The sequence below is a fragment of the Octopus sinensis genome, linkage group LG9 (assembly GCF_006345805.1).
Source record: "Octopus sinensis linkage group LG9, ASM634580v1, whole genome shotgun sequence".
NCBI classification, from domain to species: domain Eukaryota; kingdom Metazoa; phylum Mollusca; class Cephalopoda; order Octopoda; family Octopodidae; genus Octopus; species Octopus sinensis.
In genome coordinates, this window is record NC_043005.1 from 74,114,656 (window position 1) to 74,133,867 (window position 19,212).

The 19,212-nt window shown below is 35.3% G+C and overlaps 1 protein-coding gene across 1 annotated transcript in view; it reads right to left on the reverse strand.

Moving 5' to 3' along the window:
• Positions 1–6,098: 6,098 nt before the first annotated feature.
• The window catches only part of LOC115215365 (mucin-2), a 510,799-nt gene continuing 497,685 nt past the window's right edge, over positions 6,099–19,212 (reverse strand). Inside the window, exons 45-50 of the mRNA XM_029784514.2 lie at positions 17,903–18,062; positions 15,904–16,046; positions 13,481–13,532; positions 10,963–11,001; positions 9,335–9,393; positions 6,099–6,279 (exon numbers count right to left, since the gene is read on the reverse strand). Of these exons, the coding sequence (XP_029640374.1) occupies positions 6,244–6,279; positions 9,335–9,393; positions 10,963–11,001; positions 13,481–13,532; positions 15,904–16,046; positions 17,903–18,062 (489 nt within the window). The 3' untranslated portion in view covers positions 6,099–6,243. The remainder of the gene's footprint in view (positions 6,280–9,334; positions 9,394–10,962; positions 11,002–13,480; positions 13,533–15,903; positions 16,047–17,902; positions 18,063–19,212) is intronic.

A 19,212-nucleotide genomic window follows, 5' to 3' on the forward strand; every position in this document is an offset into this window, starting at 1 on the left:
AAAGAGACGCACACACACACACACACATATATATATATATATATATATATATATAATAGATACATACACACATATATATATATATATATGTGTATGTATCTATATATATATATGTGTATATATATATATACATGTGTGTGTGTGTATGTGTGTGTGTATATATATATATATATATATATATATATATATATATATATATACACACATACACACACACACACACACATATATATATTATATATATATATATATATATACACACATACATATATATATGACAGGCGTTTTTCAGTTTAGCACCTACTAAATCCACTCACAAGGCTCGGTAAGTCCAAGGCTATAGCAGAAGACACTTGCCCAAGGTGCCACATAGTAAAACTGAACCTGGAACCATGTGGTTGGAAAGCAAACTTCTTATCACATAGCTATACCTGCACCTGAATCATAATTTGTTTTTTTAAACTCTTATTGGCACAATATTTTGTACTAATGAATCCCTTTTCCTTAATTAAATACTCAACCTAAAAGTTAGTCTAAAATCCATTATGATAATCTTATAGACTGAAGTGAACTGATTGATGTGTCATAAGTAAATAGATAACTACTGTCTTGAATCCCTGGATTAATCGGGAAAGTTATCAGGTTTCCATGGTATGTAAGTGACCGAGATTACAGTTCCCCTCAACAGAATGCCAGTCAATGGCAGGATTTCACATTTATATCTGAGTGGAGGGGAGCGGTGTGAAATGAAGTACTTTGTGCAAGAACACAATGCACTGACCGATTCCGGAATAGAAACCACAATCTTGTGATCATGAGTGGAACATCTTACCACTAGTGTTGGATGAAATATATTGTGGTATCTTTTCCACTACCTTATATTCTAAGATCAAATTGTACAGAAGTCAACTCTGCCTTTCATCTTTCATCACTTGTTCAGGACAACTCAGTTGTGAACCCTGATACACTTATCACAGTTTGAACATAGGTCATAGGTCATGGATGATATTTTCAGTTACTTTTTTTTATAATTTACTGTTCATAGGTGCAGGTATAGCTGTGTGGTTAAGAAGCTTGGTTCTCAACCATGTGTGCAGGTTCAGTCCCACTGTGTAGCACTTTACCCAAGTGTCTTCTCCTATAGCATCGGGAGTAGATTTGATAGATGGAAGCTGAAAGAAGCCCATCGTGTGTGTGTGTGTGTGTGTGTGTGTGTGCACGCGCTTATACAACCACAAAAGCATAGGAACTCCTAGAACAAAATAGAACATTTTCTAATATGGGATGATATTCCACAAAGTTGACTGATTAATAACCAGGACAACAATGCTTGACCTAAATGTAGCCTGGACCTAGTTACAGAAGCTGTAGACCTTGCTATATTATCACCCTCTTATTAAAACTGTCTTTTACCTAACTCAAAGAAATCAATACTTACTTGTGGTAGTTACATTTTGACAAGAACAACAGCCATCTTCTCGGAGAAAAGGTGTGGTACCCTAAATGTAAAAAAAAAAAGTAAAAAAGAAAAAGAAATGTGATGTGAATTTTCTAACAGAGTACATGATTGATAACTTTAATTAAAAACATTTCAGCTCTGATCAAACTATCTTTATTCTTGGGCATAGTATATCCAGGAATACATTATCCAATGTATCTTTCGATCCCACAAGATGATGAAGTGCAATGTAAAGTAGATTTGATCGCTTTTCCCAGCAAGTTACTATGTAAGGATTTCTATGTTGACTTCATCTATTGATGAAAAAATGGTTTCAAATTTTGGCGCAAGGCCAGCAGTTTTTGAGGAGAAGTATAAGTCAATTACCTCAACCCCAGTACAGGACTGGTACTTATTTTAACAACCCCAAAAAGATGAAAGGCCTCAACAGTATTTGAACTCAGAACATAAATTCAGGAGAAATGCTACAAGCATTTTACCTGACATGCTAATGATTCTTCCAGCTTGGAATTATCTAAAAGTACCATAAAGTTAACTGTCTAAACAGTTCCAAGAGAAATCAATGAAGATTGCAATGATGATTCCAGAGAAATCATTACCATGCCAGTTATCTTACAATTTATCACAAGCCAACAAGGACACTGCTACATGGCAAGTTAACTTGTAAGAAACAGCAGCTGAATTATCTTCAAAATACATCCTATCAAATTAAAGGGGAAGGATATATTTAAAAAAGGACATGCTGCATAATGTAATCAAGGTTCTCAATGCTGACATACCTAGGAAGACTTGATCTCTTCAATCACAACTGATGCGAGGCAAACAAAAACAACAATCATAATTCATTGCACAAATTCAGCAGCAGCAGCAGTGGCAGCACTGCCGCCACCACCACCACCATCATCACTTTAATATTCATTTTTCCATGTTTGCATCTATCAGATGGAATTCATTGATGCAGATTTTCTATGGCCAGATTCTTTTCCTGTGGCTTTTCAAACAGGATAATATTTTTCATGACCAGACATGTTTCCCAAAGAAAACTGGAAATGATTAACATTGCAGACAAGGCGACACACACACACACACACACATGCACGCACAAACACACACACACACACACACACACACACAACAGGCTTCTTTCACTTTCCTTCTGCCAAAATCCACTCATAAATCTTCGGACAGCCTGCCTGTTACCATAACAGAAGACAGCTGCCCAAGGTTCCACATAGTGGAACTGAACCTACAATCATTTGGGTGAGGAACAAGTTTCTTAACCACACACTCATGATACTAAAAGAAAACGATTAATATGGAGACAATGAGTTTAGGAAAAAAATATGCTAATACTTACATTTTTACATAATGAACAAGGGTCAGGGTTACTTGATATACATGTTTCAAGACCATGTAAACAAATACAGATAAGAGTGGCATTATTACAGCCAAGCTTTGTGAAAACATTGCCATTTTTACATGTACCCATTGTAGTTGTTTCATTGCAAGTTGGTCTCACTTGTAAAATTGAATTATTGAAGCAGGTGTATTCATAGCAATCTTTGATCCACACCTCACCAGGCTGTAAAGATCGATTATTAAAATTATTGATAACAACTGAAAAAAAAATTTTTTAAGTAAATTAAAAGAAAATAATTGATTCATCAAAACTATCAGATGGAATTCATTGATGCAGATTTTCTATGGCCAGATTCTTTTCCTGTGGCTTTTCAAACAAGATAACATTTCTTCATGACCAGATATCTTTCCCAAAGAAGATCATCTATATGTCTCTCATCAAGTAAACTACCACTGCTCCTTTCCTGTGCTATGCGATTACTCTTATTAGTATGAACTGTATTTTCATTGTCATCTCTGCAGCTATAAACTTAAGATAGTTGCCACCACTCAATTTTAATAAGATAACCTTATATAGCCACACAATAGTTAAGTGGGTAGTTCAGTTGTGTTAACATTTAATGTAGGGAGTATAAGAAAGCTAATTGCAAATACAAAAGAATTAGACAATTACTGCTTTTGTTTATGAATATTTTCAGTTAACATTTTGATGCTATTGCATTAAATATTTTAACTTTATCTGAACTGTTGTTATTCTTGAGTGTGGCACCTGTCTATAACTTGAATGTATTTAACAGATGTTATTATGAGGAATAGTGAAGACGCGTGGCTTAGTGGTTAAGGCATTCAGCTTATGATTGTAAGGTCGTAAGTTCAATTTCTGGCGGCACATTGTGTCCTTGAGCAAGACACTTTATTTCACATTGCTCCAGTCTACTCAGCTGGCAAAAATGTGTTGTACCTGTATTTCAAAGGGCCGGCCTTGTCACACTTTGTGTCATGCTGAATCTCCCTAAGAACTACATTAGTGGTACACATGTCTGTGGATTGCTCAGTCACTTGCACGTTAATTTCATGAGCAAGCTGTTTCATTGATTGTATCAGCTGGGACCCTCGTTGTCATAACCAACGGAGTGCTCCTTTATTATGAGGAATATGCAGTGCAGGCCAGATGTGGGGGCATGCACCATTACAGTGCATTTCTGCATTCAACATTTGTTAGTATATTCCCAAGTCAGCCTGGGTGGCCTATCAGGCAGAGTCCCAGTCGGTCCTCATTTCTGCAAGATAATTCCTCATCTGTCATGACCATGTGGCATGTGGTCAACCAGTACATGCCATCAACCCAGCCAGGTCCCCAGTGAAGAGTACATGATGAGCAGAGTCTAACTTGGAAAAATCAAGCAACACGGCCAGATAGTTTGAGCTGGTATTCTTGAATCCTACAAATAACATGATGCATCCCAGTTTCTGAGTAGAATCATTGGTTGGATACAATATTCAACCAATGGTAAACCATAATCCTGTGAAGCGTCCTGATACCAAAGAAGTTCAGGTGGCTCCTAAGGCCCTCAGACAGTGTCCAAGTCTCACAACTATAAAATAGGACAGGGAAGACCAGTAACCCAGAGACCTGAACAATATCTGAGCAATATACAGTGTAACTGAATTCAAAGTCCCAGAGTCCCAGATGTGTTATAGAGTATATTTATATGCTTGACACATATAAATATATGTAAAATCATCACTATCATCATCATCATTGTCGTCATCATCCTCATTATCATCACATCCGTGTTTCATGCTGGCATGAGTTGGATGGTTTGACAGGATCCAATGGGCCCAAGGACTACACCATGCTCCAGTGTCTGTTTTGTCACGGTTTCCAAATGCTAACGCTTTTACAGTGCATACTGGGTGCATTTCTCATCCCAACAGCACTAGTGATATCAGCACACAGCTAGCAAGACTACAAGACCAGGAACGAGGAAACAGTTTTATGCTAGAGTACAAGGGGCTGAAGTGTAAGAAGAGGAGAGAGCAGGTTTCTTGTAGAGGACCTACATGGCTACTCACATTTTAGAAGAGAAGATGAGAATGATCAGTTGGAACCGATACATACATCTGGGATGAAGGAAAGAAGGAAGGAAGGAATGGGGACGGAGGGAAGAAGGGAAAGAGAAGGAACAAATGAATAAACAAAAGCACATGCACATACACACACATACATATATATACACACATATATACATATATATACATATATAGATATATAGATATATATATTATATATACATATATATATCATATATATATCATATATATACATATACATATATATACATAACATATATATACATAACTATATATACATATACATATAGATACATATATATACATATACATATATACATATACATATACATACATATACATATATATACATATACATATATATACATATACATATTATACTATATATATACATAACATACATATATACATATACATACTATATACATATACATACATATATCATATACATATATATCATATACATATTATACATATCATATATAACTACATATAATACATATACATATATATTACATATACATACATATATACATATACATAATATATACTATACATACATATTACATATACATACATATATACATATACATACAATATACATATTACATATATATAATATATATAAATATATATATATATATATATACATATATATATATATATACAATATGTATATATATATATATGCGAATACATCCTAGCTGAGGTAAATCTCTAAGGAGGTTTTAATTTTCTTCAAAGACATTTTCAAACTTAATAAATACACTAATAAATATCCTTGATAAATGCGTAACTGACACAATTCTGTTTTCCTTCTCTCTGAAATACAGTCTTTCAACATAATGAAATGAAACAAATACATATTATTTTCAGCTTATTAGTATTTCCAAACTAGTCGGATTCTTCAATGAAGGATTCAATAGGCCATGGTGATTTTTTACTAAGAATTGATTCTGTGTACTATAAGTTCATCAGAATTGATGTTATTTGTACAAATTAAGCTGAAGGTTTATTAGGTGAACAAATGTTAAGTGTCTTGACCGTGAATTACTTAATGAAACATAAACAATTGGTATTTCATTTAGTAGGCTGCAACATTTTGAATGAAAGATACAAGGATTTATAGATTAATAAGTGAAGATTTGCAAATGAATAAATAGCTACTTTTCTAAGGATTCCGTCATCATCAAGGCATATACAAGAACCAGGATAAACACAGTGTGTTCCATTGAAAACTAAATTGACAGGGCAGTCACATCCAGTTTCACAGATGAAGGGGCCTGTCATAGTACAATTTGGTTCGAGTAGATGACACTTGGTACATTCTTTCATACAGTCCGTACGTTCAAGAGGTTCTTCACAAACTGAAATTATAAATGGAAATAACAAAAGCATGTAATCATATTTATAAATTTTTACGTTGCAAAATCAAGAATCTGAAACAATTTTAACAATTTGAAACAGTTGATTCTACAGAGAGAAAAGTACGGTTACAGTGACCCTGAAGCTTCACCACACTGTCTGAGAAAATGCTTTTTTGCTCTGCTCTCTTGTACTTGTGACGGTGTTCACCAAGGATGGGTTGAGCCGGCTTCTTCTCTGGCATCACGAACTATGGCGGCCCACGCTCAACAGTCCTGTGTGAGGTCACTGGAGATAGCGAGCCATTCACAGTTCCATCTGCGCAGACTGACCACCTGCCGACCTGAGAGTTCGGAGAGGTCCTCCTTTATCATCGTTGCCCAGGTCTTCAGCTGCCTGCCTATGCGTTTGCGCCAGTTGGGAAGTGGAGGTGGGAGGAGGACATCGCGAATCAGGTCACCCTCAGGACACCGGTGTCCAGATGCTAACAATGAAGGCTTTGCACAAGTACTGCTCTGCTCTCAGGTTGACTAAAGCCTTGTGAATGAAAATTGTTAAACTGAAACTCTGTGTGTAGAAGATTATTGTGAATACACAACACACACACACACACACACAAATATATATATATATATAAATAAATGAAAGAATGGAGTTGAACGAAGATGTTAACAAATTCCTTTACTCTCGACACATGTTTTGAAGACAGCATGTTTTCATTCCAAAGGAATAAAGGGTGCATTATGTTTGTCTTGTTGTCGAGAGAGGGTCCCTTTCTTTCCTGATGAGAAGATTGCATAATGCACCCTTTATTCCTTTGGAATGAAAACATGCTGTCTTCGAAACATGTGTCGAGAGTAAAGGAATTTTGTTAACATCTTCGTTCGACTCCATTCTTTCATTTATTCATATACAACACACAAATTTCTACACAAGAACCCGGAGTTTCTACCCTTGACAGGTCGCTTCAACCATGTTTTCTCACGTGAATTTGCTACCCAGGTTTCAGTTAAATGAATTTTCCATGCTGACGATAAACATAGGATAATTCATTCACCTACTTATATATATATATATATATATATATATATATAAATATATCATCATTTAGCGTCCGCTTTCCATGCTAGCATATATATATATATATATATATATATATATATATTGAGGTGTAATGGCCCAGTGGTTAGGGCAGCGGACTCGCGGTCGTAGGATCGTGTTTTCGATTCCCAGACCGGGCGTTGTAAGTGTTTTTTGAGCAAAAACACCTAAAGCTCCATGAGGCTCCAGCAGGGTGTGGTGGCAATCTCTGCTGTACTCTTTTACCACAACTTTCTCTCACTCTTTTTTCTGTTGGCCTGCTCGCTTAGCCAGCAGGGTGGCTCATTTGAAGGCTAAAACAATGTGAAGGGCATTGTGACCAGCAATGTGTAGCATCATCTGATAGCCTGGTCGGTCACGATGATATAAAGCAAAATAGCTAGTTCTAAAATCTCAAGAAGAGATCAAAGTAGTAACTATACTAACAAGTAAAGTTAATTGCCAATATCGACATTTTTTCAGCCATCTTGGAAACGTCTGAATAACTTGTACACTTGTGTGTGGCTCATACACTCCTCCCCATACACTTTCTGCAACTTTGTGGAGGCCTCTGAGCAGGTAATGCCATGAGAACTTTCTCTGTCATGGTCAATGCAATGATCACACATTACACACCTTCCTTCCAAGCAGCAGAAGTGAGCTAGAATGTTAAAACTTATTGCACATGCACAGCAGAGATCAAGAGCAATCTCTGCCAAGTGCCTTCACTCTGCATGTTTTAGCTTCGTGACTATGGCAACAATCCAGATACTTATTGATCAGACCATGTATATATATATATATAAATGTTGTAGTTCACTTGAAGCTTTGTAATATCAAAGAATTTAAAAAGGGAGAAAATAGACAGCTTCTGACAATGCGGAAAGTTTAAAACCTTTATATTTCAGGCACAAAAATCCATCTTCCAAAGAAAAGAACAGTCTAAGAAAAATTCAGTTATGTAGGTTCTGTTAACCATTAAAATTCCCTAGCATTTATGTCATATATATATATATATGAGATGAGAAAATAGAGAACTAATTAATAAATTATTATTTATTAATTAAAGGATGGACAAACATTCCTTACATCTGTTTAAATCCCAGACCTTCAGGAAATTAATTAATTAAATTAAAAATTATTTGAAAGTCGAATTTCTTCAGAGGTAGTTAAAGATATACAAAATAGGTGTTCAATTCCTGCATGTTGAGTATTAATTGTAATGTTCAATATTCTTTGTATAGGTAACTAACCAGTATTTTTCATAGGATTTTGCTATCTCTGAATGAAGTTTGTAACGTTTTTTTGTGCTTCTCTCTCTCTCTCTCTCTCTCTCTCGCTATATATATATATATATATATATATATATATATATTTGGTAAAGCTATCGAATATAACGCCGATGACGGAAATCAAACTACTTTTCTATGTTTGTGATCCAGAAACATGTGTTCGTTATTAACGGTAAGTGACTGTTTGCGTCTATTTGCTACTCCGGTTTTGTGTATGTGAGCCGCACGGGCCTTCATTTTTGGAATCTCCACTTACAGAAAATGGATAAAACAGTCTTTGACTGCCATTTCTAATTCCTTCGGTATGAGGCGAAACAGCCTGCTGCTAGCCCTCTTATTTACTTTACTATATACTGAACCTTACAAAGTTCCTGACGATAAATTTGTCGTATTTACATACCGAAATTTACCGGTAAATAATTGTTGGTTACATGAAAAACCACAGAAAAATTATTTACCATTTTTATTATATATATATATATATATATATATATAATGTAACAATCTACCTGTATACAAGATACTTCCCCACCCTCAATCTACAAATTTTCACTGACAAGGCACTGATAAATCCAAGATTATTGTAAAAGAATCTCAAGGAAACAGGTTGACTTCTTTAACACCTGCAGTTTTATTAAGTTTTCTTCATCAAATGTTACATCAAGATTACATGAAAACAACTTACCACTGTAGTTGCTTGGGTTGGAAAAAGTGTAGTCGCCCATTGAGTTCCTGAGGAATATCCTGAAAAATTTATTGTTATATTTAGTTTAATTACATTTTTTTCTCTAGATAAAAAAAAAAAGTAATCAGAAAACATATCTAATATCATATCACAAAAATATCAACAACTAACACATTAGAGTCTTATATTTAATTCTCTTTTAAATTAAGCAGTGATATATATATATATATATATATATATATATATATATATATATATATATATATCATCATCATTTAACGGCCGTTTTCCATGCTAACATGGGTTGGACGATTTGACTGAGGTCTGGCGAACCAGATGGCTGCACCAGATCCAATCTGATCTGGCACAGTTTCTACAGATGGATGTTGTAGAAACATTTGAATTGGTCTTATGTTTGTATTCATTATCTTATATTCTACTGAATCTGCCACCCATCTCTCGCAAGAGCTTCAACATAGCTACTTGATCTGCTCAAAATATCAGCTAATTTGTCTGTCTTAAACAAAACAGAAGCAATATAGTCCTAAAAACTAATATATATAAAGATGGATTGGTCATGGATAAACTATATTTTATCATATGCCTGCTTGATCATGGTTATCCTGAGACTAAAGAGCAATAATAAAAATAATATAATTCAGTAGATCATTTAGTGAAAATATGTAATTATCTAGAAATTTATTTGCCAAATGGTAGACTGAAGAAATGGGTCATCCTTGGAATATCATCTTTTAAACAAAGACTGTACTTTCGGTGATGTAGAATTCAGTATGTAATTACAGAATTATGGTGAAAGTGTCAACCATGAATCAAAATTAAAACCAAGCTTCAACTGATGAAAAAGATTTGTGAGAAGCATAAAACAGACTTGTAAAAGATAGTGACTGCAGAGTTCAATACGGAGGCACCTCTACTTTTACTACTGTTGTTGTTGCTGTTTAACTGCAAACATTTCTGATGGAGCTACACCTACGGTTTATGACATTCCAGACAAGACCATTCTATTAAAATTTTCAAACAGAGTCAACCTAGGATTACATCATCCAGTTTAATCCTCCCATTTTTTTTGTCCAGACAATGGAAAGGTTTTGCTGTCTCTGGTCAGTCAAACACACAGAGGTACCCATGTTGGCTGGAGTACACTAAGTTTTTCAGCCTGCTGGTTAACTGTAACACCAGTGATTCTTCACTCACAGTTTTACTATATTAGTGACACTGGATTTTGTCTTACCATTCAGCTACCAATGAATGCTTGCTACTGATGAGGCTCAAAGAGGCAGAAATATGCATTTAGCAATGTCACCAACACTGCTGGATGAATTTCAGCTCTTACTGATATATTTGTGTGTTTTCTTTAATACTGTATGTCTATAAGAGAGACTATCTTCAGAGAAATACTATTGTTCATTGGGCTTTCAAGACTATGCCTGCTTTAAGTATGATATACAGATGGCTATTTTAAACTATTGTTGCTTCTGTCATACATAACAAATTTTCACACATAAAGTTTTAGTGTAACATATTTGAAAAGCATTAAAATTTTTACACTGAAAACAAGTCACAAACATTGTTTAACAAACGGATAAAAAAAAACGAGAAATACTTACTGATAGTGGTATAGACATTTGTACGGGTAACTGGTGTAGCTATAATATAAATATAACAATTAAATCAATTAATATTGTCATCAGAAGCTCATTATTATCATCATTATTATAAGTATCATACAAGTGAGGGCTTATACCTTTTGGTGATCAGGGTGATTGGGAATCCGCAAGGTTCCTCAGTTGGCACCAGCTAGTGGCTCTCATGCATTAGGACTACATCATCCATTTACACACATATTTTGTATACTATGTATGTGGAGGTGCAATGGCCCAGTGGTTAGGGCAGCAACTTGCAATCGTAGGATTGTGGTTTCGATTCCCAGACCGGGCATTGTGAGTGTTTATTGAGCGAAATCACCTAAAGCTCTATGAAGCTCCAGCTGTATTCTTTCACCACAACTTTCTCCCACTCTTTCTTCCTGTTTCTTTTGTACCTGTATTTCATAGGGCTACCCTTGTCACACTCTGTGTCATGCTGAACCTCCCCGAGAACTACATCAAGGGTATACGTGTCAGTGGAGTGCTCAGCCACTTGCACGTTAATTTCACGAGCAGGCCGTTCCGTTGATCGGATCAACTGGAGCCCTTGTCTTCATAACCGACAGAGTGCCACGTTATGCTATATATGCTTTTTATCTCATTTCCCCTTTCTTTCCTGTCATCTTTTATGTAACCTCACACATATTGTAAACCAGCAGAATCAGTAGCATGCCAGACAAAATGCTTTCTGAAATTTCTTCTGGTTTTATTCTGAGTTCAATTTCTGCCAAGGCCAACTTTACCTTCCATCCTTTTGGGGGGTCAATGAAATAAGTACAACTAGAGTATAGGGATTTATATAATTGATTATCCCCCTCCCACAAAATTTCAGGCCCTTTGCCTATAGTAGAAAGGATCATCTGGCAGGATAATCACCAGGTCTTCATCCTTTCTGCTTTGATAAAATAAATACCAGTTGTGCACTGGGGTTGATGTAATCAACTTAGCCCATCCCCCAAAATTGCTGGCAGTGTGCCAAAATTTGAAACTATTGTTATTGTCATTATTGGGATGAGGGGTTATTTGTTACTACCAACCCCAGTACTTGACTAGTAGTTTATTTTATTGACCCCAAAAGGATGAAAGGTGAAATTGAGCTCAAAAGGGTTTGAGCTTAGAACATAGAGAGATGGAACAAATACTAACAGGTCAGATGCTCTACCGATTTTGCTAATCTACCACCAGAGTGCATGTTAGTCATAAAATTTTATTCTAAATATCACAGATTATGAGAAGCATATTAGTCAATTTTTATGTACTAACCAAGTCAAGACCATCACGATCAAATTTTAAGAATCTAGAAAAATTTCATCATAGTGTATTTTATTGGGGGTGAGGAATGCAAGAACCAGTTTTCTCTTGAATTTGTTCAAATATCAGCTCATTAACTCTTTTAGCACCAACCAACCTGAGACCACCCTTAGTGGATTGTACGTAATTACATTAAAATTTTAATTAAAACATCTATCAAAATATATAATTACAGCATGAATTATACCACAAGATTTCCATTTGTCAACACCAGTATAATATGCACAGATATATAAAGTTACTGATATTTTACTAAACCCCTTGTTTATGCTTTGAAGATTTTGGGAAATTTAAAATACATAGGCCGTCTAATCATGAGAAATAATGTCATAAAAGACATCTGTACATATATAAAATGCACACATACACACTTATGCAGATGCATGCATACACACTTACACAGATGCACACATACACACTTAGACGGATGCACACATACACACACATGCGCATATAAACGTTACAGGCATTCTATTAATCACTTTGAAAACCCTTATTTTGAAAACTTTTTAAGATGCACATAGTCAAATTTCATTAAATGTATGTGCCAAGAAAGTACAGAGACTCTTCTAAGGAAACAAATGCTACTTAATCAACAGAATGGAATCCTGAACTCATTAATTGCTATATACTCTTACTTTTTTACTTGTTTCAGTCATTTTACTGTGGCCATGCTGGAGTACAGCTTTTAGTCGAGCAAATCGACCCCAGGACTTATTCTTTGTAAGCCTAGTACTTATTCTACCAGTCTCTTTTGCTGAGCCACTAAGTTACAGGGACGTAAACACACCACCATCGGTTGTCAAGCAATGGTGGGGGTGCAAACACAGACACACAAACATATACACACATATATATACATAAGTACGGCGGGCTTCTTTCAGTTTCCATCAACTAATTCCACTCACAAGGCTTTGGTTGGCCTGAGGCTATAGTAGAAGACACTTGACTAAGGTGCCACGCAGTGGGAATGAACCCGGAACCATGTGATAGGTAAGCAAGTTACTTACCACACAGCCACTCCTACGCCTATGAAATATATCTAATAATTAAAACTGATCTATATTGCACGAGATGATAAAGTATTTTTATCCAATAATAGCAATAAGATACATGACCTTTTAGCAACCGCAATAAAATGAATGTGAAAAATTCAAGAATTACTCACTTAAAGCCACGCATTGGCAACATTCCTTGTCACGGATCACAAGAGTTTCATTCTGTTAAAAATAAATAGTATATATTATAAAGAGATATCCAATTGCAGCTTTCAAACTTCTTAACTGCTGAATAACTTTTCTTCAGTATCAGTTTCTAGTAGAAGGATGTATATGAAATAAACAAGTGTATAAAGGCATTGGATCAAGATTTTTAAGGTTGTTTCTACAGATATTCAACAGAAACTATAACCAGCACTGATTTTTGCTACAACATTTCGTATCAAAACATCAGATGTAAACAAGCAATGAGATCAGAGACAAAAGTGGGTAATGAGTGTATAAACTTAGATAAACTTAGATATGTTTCGACCAATGATTGGTCCAGGCCATGTCTAACTTAATAGCACCACCTGATAGGATTATCTAAATCCTGTTTAAGTCAAGTTTTGTTTATGGTCCATTCATGTAGTGAGGTCTTGTTGGGTGAGTTGTATCCAATTATGGGTGGCTTATCCAGTATTCCTTGAAGAAATCTATCCAGACTCCATTTAAAGTTAATGGGATCCTTTTCCTCTTTGATCGCTTTCGGGACAATGTTAAACAGGGCAGGGCCTTTTGAGGAAAAGAAATTATGTTGCAGTGTACCTATATGCTGTGATCCTGAATTGGGCAGGGGACATATGGCATGGATATGCCATATTTCGAGGGTTGTTGCCCCTTCCTCAACACCCATCTAACCCATTCTTGTCTCTGAGTATATTGCTTATATAGCCACCGCATACAGCAGTGTTAAGTTATTGGATATACCAATTTACATAAAAGATGCATTCCTGGAACTGGTATGTAAACATTAAAGGTTTGTAAGTATGTGGCACTTTGTTATGCAAACACAAAAATACTATGAAGTATACTAAATGTTTTTTATAAGTCAGTACCACGTCCTACTGCATCAGTAGTGCATGTTACAAAACTTTAATTGGATCAAGAATTCAAATATATAAGACAAATATGGTAACATAAGCATTAATCATAGGCAGCGAGCTGGCAGAAGTTTTAGCCTGCTATGAAATGCTTAGTGGTATTTCATCCATCCTTATGTTCTGAGTTCAAATTCTGCCAAGGCTGTCTTTGCCGTTCATCCTTTCAGGATTGATGAAATAAGTACCAATTGAACACTGGGGGTCAATGTAATCAACTTAATTACTCTCAAGTAAAAGTATAAAAAACTGCACCCTTTGCCAAGCCATGTTGAGCCAGTATGGCAGAGTAAGCTCATCAAACCAGAATGATCTGAAGGTCAAATTTATGGCCATCAGACTGGTTGGTGGATAGAACATACTGAGGCTTTCATTCTGCAGTGGACTGAACATAGGCAATCCAGTCCAATCCAAAGCATTAATCATATGTCTGTTTGATCAGAATTGACTTGGAACTATACAACAAGGGTCTAATGATGGTGAGGTGAAGACAGATGAGAAAAATTATTAAAACTTTAATCAGACAATGCTTGACAATTCACTTCTTTAAACCTTTAGAATATAAACCAGCCATATCTGGTCAAAATATTCTGCCTGTTTTTTGTTAAGACCAGCCAGATCTGGCCTCTCACACTGACCTGAAAATGTCATCATAAAAACCTAACATTTACATCATTAAATTTTCAAAGTTACGTGAATTATCACATAGCTTTGAATAATAGGAATTACATTTCACACAATAATCTGAATGTTAAAGAGTTATGTTGTAAATAATACTTCTTTAAGAATAATACTTCTGAAAGAAGAATTATTGATAGACTTTAACTCTTTAACACTTAAACTAGCCATATCAGGCCCAAATATTCTACCTGTTTTATGTTTAAACTGACCAGATCTGGCATTTCACACCTATCCTACAATGTCATTCTAAAAATAAACAGTCACATTATCAACATTTGACAGCTTCAAGCTAACTCATGATTAATTCAAAACAAGGTGAATAAATAAGCATTACTTTTGACAGTGCACTCTGAATGCTGAAGGGTTAAGCAACAGTGATATCAATTTTGTAACAGTGAACTAGACCACAATTCATGTAACACTAAATATAACATTTGACAAAATCACTCTTTACATTGCTGTTATTTGCTTTACCAGTTCCAATCAAGAAAAATGAAAGGCCAACTTAACCCTTTCATTACCGTATTTATTTTGAGATGTTCTGTGTTTTGTTTAATTAATTTCAAATGTAACAAAGAAGTTAGTAAAATAACTTTGTTATCATTAAGCGGCGAGTGTTAGGAACATAAATTGTGACTAAGGTTTAGTGGAAGACTTTAATTCAAAACTTATGAAAACAAGACATTTGTACTACAGAGTCAGAGCCGGTTTCAGTCGGGTTGGTATTGAAAGGGTTAATTCAGGCAACATTTGAGCTCATAAATATTACTTACATCTGCACACTTCTTGTTACAAGCAGGTACTCTTTGAAATTCTCCATCAATGCATACTTCATTGAAGCACTCATTCAATATGCGAGTTTCATTCTCAATACAACGGAGTGGGGTAGTTGTTCTGGGAATTGGTGTGGTGGTTTCTATTGAAAGAAAATAATATTATAAACAAATACATGAGCGCAAGTATGTGTGTGTATGCATCATTATTGTCATTTTAACATCCAATTTTCAATGTTCGAGAAAACCTACCCACATAGCAGAATTGTTATCCTAAAATCAAGATGTCATGTAAAAGGCATTGGTGTGGGTGCTGGTGCCACATGAAAAGCACTTTGTAAAGTGGTTGGCATTAGGAAAGGCATCCAGCTGTAGAAATCAAGCCAAAACAGACTATGGAACCTGCTGCGGCCTCTGGCCTTGCCAGTTCCTGTGAAGCTGTCCAACTCATGCCAGCATGGAAAACAGATGTAAGTATTGAAGATGATGATGTTAGTTCAAATAAAATTCTACAGCCAAATATATATATATATATATATGTAAATACATTGTACATTTAAACACATAAGAGATGGCCATAACAGGACATCTGGCTCGCTGGAAAGAGTAGTTAAACCACAAACCACTATCAGGGGTAATTTTGAAAGGGAATGAAAAATAAAAACATCCCTTTCAAAATTACCCCTAATAGCGGTTTGTGGTTTAACTACTCTTTCTAGCGAGTCAGATGTTCTGTTATGGACATCTCTTATGTGTTTAAATGTACACTGTATTTTTATATGAATAATACATAGTCTATTGACTAGTTTTTTTTCTTCTCACTAGACCACTGGTAGCAAAGAATTCTTCTAAATTTTTTAGCTACCCTAAGATTTATTGATATATATATATATATATATATATATATATATATATATATATATATATATATACATATATACATTGTCTAGTCCACTTCATTGACTTCCTTGGTTGCCTCTCTCCAGTTAACACCCCTGCCACTCCTCTGTATCTAACGCTTGCCTCTCGCCCTCTCACCGCACATCCCTTAATCATTTACCTATGTCCCTATGTCACTCATATCTTTCTCTCACATGCCTCTCTCACACGTCCCTCTGTTGCTCACCTCCCAGATATTCCCTCCCTATACTACGGTACCAGTGGCACCAAACTTGGCAGTGGATCTCTTCTATTTGCTATACATTGCTTCCAGTGTTAGTAGGGATGTTACAGCATCTCTCTGATCGTCAGACTCTCTCCAGACTCATTTGTGTTATTTACTGGTACTGAACCTAACTTATACCACTTACCGATATAAGAATCACCATCTTTCAATTTTCCCAAACATCACCCTTTGTCTATCCAGACATCTCAGAGCCTACCTTAACTCTAACCCCTCCTGTATATCCTTTCTTTACTATCTCCAGTCAATCTGCCATTATACCCTGCTCCTCAATCTCCAAGGCCATGCTGCCTTCCATAATCACCTTATCCTCTTGGTTGTGCCATCTGTAATATACATATCTCAAAACATGGATTACTTCTATCACACATTCTTCTTAACGTTATTCAAGGCTCTCCCTCAATAAAGAAGTTGGTGAATGAGCAGAGATGTCAGGGACATGAGGTATTTTAGTCATGTCAAAGAGATTCTTAGTTCTCTAGCACTGGCACCTTGGAAAATACACCCGGTACATGCTGTAAAGTGTAAAGTTGTAAGGACCATTTAGGCCTTTCTTGTGCTGGTGCTATGAGAAAACTACACAGTACACTTTGTAAAGTAGCTAGTGTTAGAAAAGGCAAATAAACTGAGGTCTTTCCAATTTGTCTACTAAGCATTAAACACAAATATGAATTAATTTCCAACCATAGTGACCCATCCAACACAATAAGTGGCAGTAAAAACAATGAATGCGTGTGTGTGTGTGTGTGTGTTTGTGAAAATAATAACAACACAAAATATTTTAAATTTTTGAATAAAAGGAAAGTCTATACACACCATGTACACTACAGATATAGGGTTCAACAGCTGTGAGTTTAGATGGTTCATCTGAGTTCATTGGAATTATCGTAATTTTCATTCGGCGAGCAACAACACCATTCCCATTATTAAATGTAATTGTTGTGGTTAATCTGCCATCCACTGGTTCTGTAATGACCTGAAATAGTAATTGTTCTAAGATTATAATTTTTATCATTCTATTTTTTCCATCCACATATTGATACTTGTATGAGTCAAGCACAGCTTACTGAGGAAAATTTTCTATGGTCAGATTCCCCTCCTGTTGCCAACCCTTCCAAGCACCGTAGTATTTCTCACAGCAAGACATGTTTGTTCAGGATATTGGAAAGGACTAATACTGCTTGTATGACTGTGACACTCATTTACAACTATCATGCAATGTCAAGAAGAGGAGAGATGAACGAACAAACAAACATACATACATACATGCATACATATATATATATATATTATATATATATATATATATATATATATATACATATATATATACATATATATATATGCATATATATACATATATGCACACTCATATATATATACAAATATATATATATATATGTATATATATACATAAATATATATATGCACACACTCATATATATACAAATATATATATATATGCATACATATATATACATATATATATAAATACATATACACATATATATATACATATATATAAATACATATATATGTGGAGGCGCAATGGCCCAGTGGTTAGGGCAGCGGACTCGCAGTCGTAGGATCGCGGTTTTGATTCCCAGACCGGGCGTTGTGAGTGTTTATTGAGCGAAAACACCTAAAGCTCCACGAGGCTCCGGCAGGGGATGGTGGTGATCCCTGCTGTACTCTTTCACCACAACTTTCTCTCACTCTTACTTCCTGTTTCTGTTGTACCTGTATTTCAAGGGGCCGGTCTTGTCACTCTCTGTGTCACGCTGAATATCCCCGAGAACTGCGTTAAGGGTACACGTGTCTGTGGAGTGCTCAGCCACTTACACGTTAATTTCACGAGCAGGCTGTTCCGTTGATCGGATCAATCGGAACCCTCGTCGTCGTAACCGACGGAGTGCTTCCACATATATATATATATACATATATATAAATACATATACATATATATATACATATATATATATATACATATATATATATATATATACATATATATATATACATATATATAAATACATATACATATATATAAATACATATATATAAATACATATATATAAATACATATATATAAATACATATACATAAATACATATACATAAATACAT